A 12,299-nucleotide genomic window follows, 5' to 3' on the forward strand; every position below is an offset into this window, starting at 1 on the left:
GTGTCACCTTGTGTGTCTGTAACAAGGCCAAACATTCAAGGGTATGTAAACTTTTGATCAGGGCCATTTGGGTGATTTCTGTTACCATTATGATTTAAAAAGAAGCCAAACAACTATGTGATAATAAGTGGCTTCATATGATCACTATCCTTAAATAAAAGACTGATTTTGCATGATCAGTCATATTTTCAAAATCAATGCCAAAATGTCACAATTTCTGCCAGGGTATGCAAACTTTTGAGCACAACTATATTGTGGCAACAGACAAGTAAATCACTAAGACAACATAAAAAGTGTCTTTAAAGTAAAAATATTGTTTTATTTCCATAGTATTGAACATAACCCTTTTATTGGACTACCTTTGTTAAATATACTGTATGCATGTATATGTGTATATGTATTGTAGATTGAAGTATGTGTTTATATTTGGATATGAATATATAAATTATGAATATTATAGCTAAATTATATATAAAAGTGTGCATAATCTATGTAGTACTATACAAAACAATTTAAAAACAAGTAAAATATGAAAGTAAAGGTAAACACAAGTATGGGTAATTTTGGGTAAAATTATTATATATGTGTATATGTATTGATGTGTATAGACATGTGCACATAAGAGCTGTACCATTTCTTATTATTTTTATTTTTAATTTAGTAATACTATATATTAACTGTTTTTCTTTTTCTTTCTCTTTTTTTTTGTGTTATGAGTTTCAGTTATTGTAATTTCAGTAATAAAATTTATTTAAAAAAAGCAATAAAAATATGAAAAACAAAAATAGCCTCAACTGTTAAAATTGTGTCTAGAGACACCTGTGTTCTGCTCTGTTCATGGCGCTGTATCAAGCTTTTTTTAGCACAAGGACATGTTCGGTATGAACGACCCCTAAGACACACTCAACAATGTATGAGTGGATTTGCATCATATAACGAGATATCAAACCAGGTGGCATTTACTTTTAAGAAACGTAGCACAAGCAGCTTTTAAGCTAAATATTTAACAAAAAAGAAGTTTGTCAGGTTTGTAATGCTAAAACAGTAGATATACTGTTCAAACACTTTATGGTTGTCAAAAAATGTCAAACAATGAGTAATGCTTTACACACTTGACTAGCTAGTAAATACACAAACAGTTGCTAACACCAACAACCGATTAGCTACCTAGCGCTAATATCCATTGCTAGAACTAATGCTATTTTCCCCTTGTCATCTGTGCTTTTTTATTCCTTCATGTTAACTGAAGGCAAATCTGAATGATGTTCCATTTTAGCTTGCTAGCTAGCGATCTAGCTGACGACAGCTAGTGATAGTTAGACTAGTTCACTAGCTGGCTGCTGACTAGTTTTGATTTCCTCACTGCTGACACGCATTGCACTGACTGACGAGAAGTATTATAGCTAGGGTCGCCCATAAGGGAGGGGGGAAGGGGACAGCTTTCAGGGGCCCAGCAGAGATAGATCAACCAGCCTGATCTCACAGTGAAAGAGTAGATTTAATGTTCTTTCTTCAAAATCGGTATACGTTGACCAAAATTTCGAAACACTGCCCCCAGTGGCCAAAGCAATAAGCGTTGTAGGGCATATGGGCACATGTGAGCTCCATTTATGTCCAGGAGAGGTCACCAAAAGCTAGTAGTGAAGCAAGTTGTTTTCAGCTTTACAGGACATTGTACAATGAAGAGAAATGCATATATTTGTAGATTCTATCCCCCAACGCAAACCCAAACATTACCTTAACCATTAGGAGTAAAAAAAGTAATGTTAGAGGGAAAAGTGAAAGCTCCAAATCATACTCGTCATTGATTATTCAAACATGGTTACTACCTGGCTTTGAACCCTTGTCTTTCACACAGCTGATGCAACGCGCTACCAGTTGCACCAGGTGGAAGGGTAAACACATTAAAACCACTGCAAACATGTCTGATAAGAATGCTGCATGTCAGTGCGTCAGCATACGATCCTAGGTACCGGAACTATCGGAAACATCATGCCAACATCACATGTGATCATGTTGGATCAACACCCCTGATAGTGCCATGATGTCCGCTATTTGGATAGTTACTCTGAATGCTAGGACACCTTTTATGAAATTGAACTAACTTCATATATCCACTTAAATAAAAGCAACCAAAAAAAAAAAAAAGAAGTTTTGAGAAAAAATCTAGCATCATTTGTTTGCAGATGCCACTTGGTTTGATATTTTGTCACTTAATGCAGCGGCATTTACACAGTTGTGGCTTAGGCATCCAAATGAGGCCACAATACTACAGCAAGCCCTGAAGGAGCAAACACACATTCACACATCTTAAGGTTAAAGGGTAAAGTTTCCCCACAATTACATATATTACAATTAGTTATGTTTGTGTGGTACTGGTGTTCTTATTTCGACAATTCGTGACAGGAAATGTCCAAGGCAGTCGTTTAGTTCTTGTGACAGACCTGTCAGAAGAGGATGAGATACCTGCAAAAAAAGTTGGTAGGTGTGACACCTCCAACCAAAATCAAGTTGCTTCGAGCTGGCTAGAGGAATGCTGCCTTTAGAGGAAAAGTAGCAAGACGCTGGAGCTGTGAGACCACCTTTGTCTCTGGAAGAGAAGAGATCATGGACTGTGAGAGAGCTGAGACACAATCTTTCAACCTCTGGCTAATGGTTAACATGTTAGATGTAGCTGTCAGGAGGAAATAAGTGGGCGCTGTCACCTGTCACAGATGCCCTGCTAATGCTGCCCACTCTTACAGTTAATGAGCATCTGTCTGCAGCAGCCTGAGGCCTCACACTGCTTTAAATGTGTGGCGCTGACAGAAACAACAGTTAGAGGGTCAAGTCTGACTCCTACTGGACAAACTGAAGTACTGCACCTCAAAGTCCGCACTAAATATGTTTGTTATCTGTTTGACTTTGGTCTCTTTACCTGTCAGTCATTCTCTTACAAAGTAGGTGGTTTTGGCCAGAAAAAGCATCAAACTGGATCAGACTTTGTACTGATAGTAAAAAGTTTGGCTACACAAGACTACTTGACGATCTGTCACAGGATGTTGTACTGAAATCTGTGTCTGTCATTCAGGTTAATGGAAATGTGGCCAAACAGGTGCAGCTGAAGGACTCAAAGCTATCCGTCAGTCTGCCGCCATCCAATGCCTCCTGCAACACGTCGCTCACAACTCCGCCTACTGAGACTCCGCCCACTGAGGTAAAGCCTTCAAGATGTGTTTGGAATGGAATACTAGGTGACTATGTACTGAATACTGCTCAGTATATATACACTGTGTATATGGTGTACTATTTAAAAAAAAAAAAGCTAAACATTTTAAATAGTAGCATACTAGATTGTTATACATAACCTAATGAGGGCATGTGATAACTATGCAGCATACTACTGCTCAAAATGTCTATTAATGTATACTGTTTCACATTATTTCTATAGTATACAGTAAGCAGCTGGTGTTTCATTCCAAACAACCTTACCGTAACAGTGCCAAATGTATGCTCTGTCTGGCTGATCAACTACTTTTAAAGCACGTGTAAGGGAGGTTAGGATTGAGGAAATGTCTGGCTTGAGTCTAGCAGGGGTATCTGTAAGAACACAGAATCCAGTAGTGCATTTCCATTTGACCACTTTATTAGTCCATTAAAGCAGGCTGAACAAAGCAGATGAGGGAGTACATAATGTGTGGTTCCTAGACAAGAACAGAAATACAAACACTTCAATCAAGATAAATCTTATTTAAATTACACAACCAAAAGATACACAAAAGGAAAATAAACTTACATTTCTCATGAACTACAAACATCAGACAGCTCCAGAGTCTCTCAGTCTATTGTGCATCAATGCAGGCATTTATAAATCAGGACCCATTAGCACAATGCTGCAGTAATTGGTTAAACAGAGGGCATATACAAAATCAATAAGCAGCTAATTGGAAAGAAACTAGAACTAATGAGCAAATGAAATTAGAGCATATTAGTAAGGCAAACCAGGAAAAGAATTGTAAGCAATGACATAAATAAAAGGAAATAATAATCTTTAATACAGCTGCCCCCAAATTTATATCAAAAATTTGCAAAGTTTAAATTATCCATATCCACAAAAAAAAAGGCTTAAAAGGGGATCAGCATGAACAGGAATAGGGACAAGATATGCTACAGGTCTGATGTACCTTTTGTCCTTCACTTGAACCTCAGCAATCCTTACTCAACCATCTTTACTAGGATGAATTGCAGTGACCTTACCTATAGGCCAGGTAGAACTAGGAAGCTGGGGATCAAGAATCACGACAACAGAGTAAAGGAAGAGGTTAGGGTTTTCAGTGCGCCATTTTTGTCTAGACTGCAACAGAGGGAGATAATGCTTAATGAAATGGGCCCAAAAGTGATCAGCAAGAATCTGGCTGTATCTCCACTGCCTACAACTGAGAAGTTCTGTATCAGAGAAAAGCACCAGAGGCAGAGAGGCATCATGCCTTCCCATCAGCAAAAGATTTGGGGTAATTGGATCAGGGTCTGCCACATCCGAGGAAACATATCCTAAAGGTCTTGAATTAAGGATTCCTTCAATCTCAATTAAGACCATCTGCAATACATCCTCAGAGACAGATTGAGTTCCCAAAGTTTTCTCTAAAGCTACCTTAATGGATCGGACCTCCCGTTCCCTTGATCCTCCAAAATGGGGTGCAGAAGGTGGAATGAACTTGAAGGAGATTTGTTAGTTTGCCAACATTATTTGCAAACCAGGTATTAAGGTCTGATAGGCTTGACTTATTTCCTTAACACCACCTTTGAAATTTGTTCCCTGATCAGATAGCAGTTCAAAAGGAGTACCTCTGCGGGAAGTAAAACGTCTAAGAGACATTAAGAATGAATCAGAGCTAAGGGTATGGAGGAAATCCAGATGCACACTCTTTGTGGTTAAACATCTGAAAAGAATCCCATCTCTACTCGTCTACCAATCTTAACATTGAATGGTCCAAAACAATCCATACCCGTGGAAAAGAAAGGTGGTTTACCTATTCGCAAGCATGCAGGGGGAAGATCAGCCATTTGAGGGATAATTGGCTTTGCCCGAGATTGCTGGCACTTAACACATGCATGTTGGTATTTTCGTACTGCCTCTCGTCCTCTCAAAATCCAGTACTTCCTCCTAAGTTCAGCAAAAAGCCTCTCTCTTCCAGGATGTTGAAGTTTCTCATCATAATGTTTTAGTGGTAGCATGAGCTGGGTCCAAGACAACAGGATGAATGGTATCCAAAGGAATATCATTACTTTGCCGAAGCCTTCCTCCAACACGAATAAGCCCAGTTTCTGGCTCTAACTCCAGGGACAATGAAAGCAAACGGCTTGATAACAAGAGGGGTCTTTTGTTCTCTAGACATGCAATATCATCCCTGAATGACTCACTCTGTGCTTGTTTCAGGACAGTTATTTCAGCCTCACGGTAGGTCTCAGCAGAGGGAGTTCCATTCTTATCAGCCGCCCCATGAATGGATGCTGCAGTAGTCATCAACAGGTCTTGAAAGGTGGAAAACTTACTAGATTCAGGAATAGGTAATGGGTCAACAAGGGTGACACCACAAAAGTGAGGTTTCTGTAACTCTCCATGATCATCTAGAGGTTCTGTTGATGGCTTAGTGGGCCATAAATCAGGTGATTTCAGCAAAAAGGGGGGCCCTTGTCTCCATCGGTTTGGCCTAATAAGCTCTGACAAAGTTTTACCCCTGGTGATGTCATCAGCTGGATTATTTACAGACTCAACATAATGCCACTCTTGTCCTTGTGTAAGTGCTTGAATATCAGCCACTCTTGTCCCAACAAACACTTTGATGTGAACCAGTAGAGAATAGTGCTTGAGTCAGTCCATAAGATACTGCAATGCACAGGAAAGGTAAGTTCTACCTCAAGAACATCAGACAGTTGGGCACCCACTAATGTTGCACATAGTTCAAGTCGAAGAATTGACAATTGCTTCTTTGGGGCCACACGAGATCTAGCCAAAAGAAAGGAAACATGAGTTTGGCCAGTACTATCTTCTTTACGCAGGTAGGCTACTGCACCATAAGACTGTTCTGATGAGTCACAGAAGATGTGGATCTCTCTAACAGCAGCAGTCTCACTACTGTGAGGGGTATAGCATCAGGGAAGCATGACATTAGGCAACATCTGAAGCTCTGCTTCCAATGATCACCAGGCCATTAAGAGCTCATGAGGTAAATTAGTATCATCCCAATCACGTGTTCTGTCCCACAGATGTCGAACAATAACCTTGGCTTTAGTAGTGAAAGGAAGGATGTAGCCTAGAGGATCATACTGACTTGCAAGTATCCTATATATTTGATGCATGGTAGGTGCAGTTGACTCAATAGCTGTGTTTGTAACCCAGGACATCTGAAAGGCAGTTCCACTGAAGACCCAAGGTGGACTCTGAAGGATCGGCAGAAGGATCGTGAGCAAACCAGAGTTCCGTTTGTTCTGATCTGGCTTCTGAGGGCAAGTGTTGAATAACATTAGGCCCTTCTCTCCTTGGGGTCCTCCTCCGCTTCAGGGAGCATAATATTGCCATTAGTGGTGATATTCGTCATATGTTCCATCAGATTTACCTGTTACCTCAAGATAAGCCTCTCCTTCACTTTCTGTGGCGTGATTTGAACCGTGAAGCTCCTCCAGTGTACAAATGGCAAGTTTTACCTTTTGGAATAACTTGTAGACCCTGTTGTGCCATTTATGCTCTGCAAAGGCTGGTCAAGGATGCACAGGCGGGAGAGGATATAGCTCATTCAGTGAATAATTGTAGACAATTGCTTACAAAACATTCCAACAGCTGAATCGGCTAAGAGTCTCATTGATAACCTCTGCACAGTACTTGCTTCGGGAAGTTTTGAAATTCGTCAGTGGGCTAGTAATGATCCTGATGCAGGCCCAGGGAGTAATTGAGAGTTGAGGCTTAGACCTTGGTAGGTAAAGGAACAATCAAAGACAATATGATATTTCCCATTATGAGTTACCAAATGATGAGGGATATACCAGGTTTCTGCAGCACTGGAGTCATCAGAGGAGAATAGTTGTTCAATATATCCAGCTTTCAACAATTTCAGGATCTCATCTTTTTATATCTGAGCCCACTGTGGTTCTTTCAGGAGGCACATCTCACAGCTACGAAGCCTAGACATTGCTGCCTTTATTGGGGCTTTCAGGGATGCCAAAATACATGAACGAAGGAGAGGTGTAGCATACCTATCAATTCCATTCATTGTAACTCTGACTCCTGGGGGTACAGGAGGAGGTTGGCTGGTTTCTTCATGAAATGGCTCCTCATTTACATCTTTCTTTTCCCGTGGATGATACTGTGCACCACAGTCCTCAGGGGAAAACTCTCCACTAGTCAATGGTGGATGTGATAAGACAGAATTCTGCATCACAAAGTCATCATAGCAGGCAGGGAGTTGAATCTGGCGATGTGGTCGGTCATTATGGGAAAGAGATGGCAAAGACTGACTGGACATATCCTGCTGCTAATCAATGAGCTCCAGCTCAAAGAACCATGTAAGGGAGGTTAGGATTAAGGAGGAAATGTCTGGCTTGAGTCCAGCAGGGGTATCTGTAAGAACACAGAATCCAGTAGTGCAATTCCATTTGACCACTTTATTAGTCCATCAAAGCAGGCTGAACAAAGCAGATGAGGGAGTACATAATGTGTGGTTTCTAGATAAGAACAGAAATAAACACTTCAATCAAGATAAATCTTATTTAAATTACACAACCAAAAGATACACAAAAGGAAAATAAACTTACATTTCTCATGAACTACAAACATCAGACAGCTCCAGAGTCTCTCAGTCTATTGTGCATCAATGCAGGCATTTATAAATCAGGACCCATTAGCACAATGCTGCAGTAATTGGTTAAACAGAGGGCATATACAAAATCAATAAGCAGCTAATTGGAAAGAAACTAGAACCAATGAGCAAATAAAATTAGAGCATATTAGTAAGGCAAACCAGGAAAAGAATTGTAAACAATGACAAAAATAAAAAGAAAATAATAATCTTTAATACAGCACGAAAGGCCCTTAGAAGGTCATTACTTCATTAGAATAATTCTGATTGAACAGTAGCGGTATCAATAGAAGTACGTGATTCAAATTATTCACACTCATTTGACCACTTTACATGATTTTAATATCCAAAGATCCTTAAAGTGAGCAGTTTGGAGTTTGCTAATGATTGCGGTTCAAATGACAAGAAACCATTTTTTTTTAAAATTCCCCCAAATTAAATTCTCTCATTATTTACTCACCCTCATGCCATCCCAGATGTAAAATACTTTCTTTCTTCTGCAGAACACAAAGATTTATAGAAGAATATTTCAGATTTGCAGGTCCATACAATGCAAGTGAATGGTGACTAGAACTTTGAAGCTCCAAAAATCACAAAAAGATATTAAATTAAATGAATTCTCCTCTCTGCCCAGTAGGTGGCGATATGCACGAAGAATGTGAATAGCCAAAAACAAAAGGTGAAGATTTATAGTAAAACAGGACTTAAATATTGATCTGTTTCTCACCCACACCTATCATATCACTTCTGAAGACATGGATTTATCCTCTGGAGTCATATGGATTACTTGTATGCTGCCTTTATGTGATTTTTGGAGCTTTAAAGTTCTGGTCACAATTTACTTGCATTGTATGGACCTACAGAGCTGAAATATTCTTCTATAAAATCTTTGTTTGTGTTCAGCAGAAGAAAGAAAGTCATACACATCTGGGATGGCATGAGGGTGAGTTAATGATGAGAGAATTTTCATTTTAGGGTGAACTATTCCTTTTAAGTTATTTAAAAATGCATAAAAAATGCAATTCACACAAAACAATTACATGAATACATCTCTGCTATGATGTACATGTTTTCAGTTTATGAGTTCTAAGTCATTTTGATTTTTTCTTTTTTTTCTGGGGCTTAAAGTTAAAATGTTTGTATGGTGTAACTGTCCGGAAACACACACACACACACAAAAAGCAGTGAAACAAGTTTGTTATAAAATACAGCAGAGTGTCCACCAAATTAAGTTTAAAAAAAAAAAAAAAAAATCTGATATTTTGACATTTTTATGAAAAGACACATTTTGTTCAGGTCAAATGGAGTAACCCTAAGAAAATGTCTTGATTTAAGCGACACAAAAATTCATGACGTTTTTTAAATTAAAATGTAAATATTTGCGCTGACTTCCACCCCTGGAGTTGTGAGTTTGAATCTAGGGCGTGTTGAGTGACTCCAGCCAGATCTCCTAAGCAACCAAATTGACCCGGTTGCTAGGGAGGGTAGAGTCACATGGGGTAACCTCCTCGTGGTTGCTATAATGTGGTTCTCACTCTTGGTGGGGCGAGTGGTGAATTGTGCGTGGATGCCGCTGAGAATAGCGTAAAGCCTTCACACGCGCTATATCTCCGCGGTAACGCGCTCAACAAGCCATGTGATAGGATGCGCGGATTGACGGTCTCAGACGCGGAGGCAACTGAGATTCGTCGTCCACCACCCGAATTGAGGCGAGTCACTGCGCCACCATGAGGACTTAGACCGCATTGGGAATTGGGCATTCTAAATTGGGGAGAAAACGGGTGAAAATAATAATAAAAAAATATATATTTTTTTTTACCTTGAAAAAATTTGTTTGATTACTTATTTGAAATTAATAATTAAGTTGCATACAGTCACGTGTATTCATGGAGCAAGGAAATTATTTCAAAGATTAAATTTCTACGAACATGACGTGTTTTAATTATGTTTTAAATGACGTGTTTAATAACCTTATTAGTCAGTGTCCCAGGCATCACTATTACAGTTGCTCCTAACCTGAAGTATTCAACTTTGCTGTGTAACTTTTCCTGCAGACATACGATTTACTTTTACATTTACACCTTTTGTAGACCCTTTAATTCAAAGCGACTTGCAGTGCATTTCAGGTTTACATTTTATCAGCCTTGTTGCAGCGTTTACTTGAGAAAATATCAAAATCTAGTTTAGTGAGTTAATATTCCTTTCTCTTTTGTCAGGCGGTGGAGTCGTCAATCACAGATGCCATACCAGAGCTGAATCTGTCCCTACAGCAGGTGAAGGAGCGCACTCACCAGAAACGCTCCAACAAGAGAGCTCCACCCATGGACTGGAGCAAGAAATATGAACTCTTCAGTAACCTATAGACCTTCATCAGACATCTACATCCATCAAGACTTTTTGATACAGACACAGCAGATGATATAAGAGGTCATCAGTAGGGCCACTCTGATATATATACGAATATGTACAGAGTGTATATATACACACAGATTTATATTGTACTCATATATATTTGAATTACTAACAGAGATTATTAGTAAATTTAGAGCAAATGGAATGTAACATTCTACAACTGTGATGTATTTCAATCATTGACTGTGTTCAGAATGGAATACTAACTTTCCACCTACTGTGAAACAGTAGTGTGCTACGTTGCGGTCACATGACCTCTTGTTGCATGCGAGTGGCATCCAGTAATCATCTTGGAAATGAATACACTTAATTGCATTTTTATTGTAGTAGGTCATCTGGATATTTCATGCATTCAAGCAGTGCTCTCAAACAGTACATAAGTATGCTATATAATGCAGAAATAGTAAGAAAAGTATGTTAAGATGCTATTCTGAACATAGCCATTGTACCTAATGCACCATGTATGTTTGAAATTGTGCAGATGTGATTCTGTCGTGCGTGTGTGTACAGTGAGTTTGGTGCATGAGGCTGTACTGGAAAGTTCTAACCAAACAATGTAGTGAAACATAAGTTTGATTTCATGTGTGATTTTTTTTAAAGCCATCCTTAGCCTTAGACTGATTTCTCTTCCAATTCTGTTTCTCTGAAACATTTCACTGTTTTATAATATGAGACCAAATGTAGACTGTAGATAGAATTGAATCCACAACTCCTGACTTTTGTAGTAAGCCAATGAGTGCATTTGTTAACTAGGAATGACAGATCATATATATGGGAATATTGCCATCATTCTTGTAAACAGATATGCATTGGGGTCCGAGTATATGACCTGTCTGACAAAAAATATCATTTAAAATGTTGTAATGTATGTACAAGATTCTGATTCAACATTAAGATTTCTAGATGTAAAAGCTAATTTGTGACATTGACTTATGCCTTCCCAGATAGCACACGTACGTCTCTGAGATGTCCGTTTTAGATCTTTTCATCCGGAAAGCATCTTACATCTGATAAACATCTTAAAAAGATAAGATTGACAAACATTCTAACGTCTCAAAGACATCTGCTGAATGTCTTACTGACATCAGAGACAACATTTTTGATATATGTTGTATAGACGTCTTGCAGATGAGCAAACAGTTTGAAATAGATGTCTTCCAGATCTAAACACACACATCAAATATGTGTCTGGGTGATGTATGTGTGCTATCAGGGTTTGTACCAAAGTTCAGAGGTCATGCCACAGGTTTGCAAGCAAAAGGGGTCATAACAAATGCAAAAAAATTGTTTTTATTTTTCTTAAATTGTTTTGCTAATATATGATATGTAATGAAAAATATTGTATTAAATATGCAAAATAGAAGCATTTTCACATGGTCTCAGACTGTACATTTGTCAAAGTGCATTCATGTTCTAATCACCAACTTCCACTGTTTGATTTTATTTATTTGTTTGTTTTATGTATTTAGTCCAGTGTTGACACGCCATAATACTGCACTTGATCGCTGTCGTGTATTGGTGTCGTTTCCTGCATGTGTGCATATGTGAATGTTATTTCAATGTAACAAAACATTTATAAATCACACCCACTTTGTCAGATGCTGTTTTAGTGGACAGATTACTAAATTGTTAAATTTATATTTCAGCATTGTGCATGTGACTTTAAATGGTTTACATCTACATCACGGGTACAAGAGGCAAAATTGTTCCTCATGACAAGGAGATGCATGTGAAATTTCAAGTTCGCAGCTACAGTAAAACGTGTTAGCAACGCCAAGCGTTAAAATTGCAAAAATGTACAGTACATACCCATTGCAACTACTTTGAAACTGTAGCCAAAGTCTTTCTAGCAAGTGCAGCTCCTATTTACTTGAATCTCAAGGAAAGACTGAAATCTCCTAAACGGGTAGCCAAGATTACGATCAAAGAACATATTTCAAATGAGCAGTAAAATCTGATAACACTGGTATCATAAATTGTGCTGCTTCACCTCAGATTACACCAAAAAAAAAAAAAAAAAACATATATATATATATATATATATTTATTTATTTA

The 12,299-nt window shown here is 38.5% G+C and overlaps 1 protein-coding gene across 1 annotated transcript in view; it reads left to right on the top strand.

The window, feature by feature from the left end:
• LOC127450379 (Na(+)/H(+) exchange regulatory cofactor NHE-RF1-like) overlaps positions 1–11,827 on the top strand; it is an 81,675-nt gene extending 69,848 nt beyond the window's left edge. Inside the window, exons 5-6 of the mRNA XM_051714464.1 lie at positions 3,071–3,196; positions 10,049–11,827. Coding sequence (XP_051570424.1) covers positions 3,071–3,196; positions 10,049–10,195 — 273 coding nt within the window. The 3' untranslated portion in view covers positions 10,196–11,827. The remainder of the gene's footprint in view (positions 1–3,070; positions 3,197–10,048) is intronic.
• Positions 11,828–12,299: the final 472 nt, after the last annotated feature.

This window comes from Myxocyprinus asiaticus, chromosome 13 (genome assembly GCF_019703515.2).
Source record: "Myxocyprinus asiaticus isolate MX2 ecotype Aquarium Trade chromosome 13, UBuf_Myxa_2, whole genome shotgun sequence".
Taxonomy (NCBI): Eukaryota; Metazoa; Chordata; class Actinopteri; order Cypriniformes; family Catostomidae; genus Myxocyprinus; species Myxocyprinus asiaticus.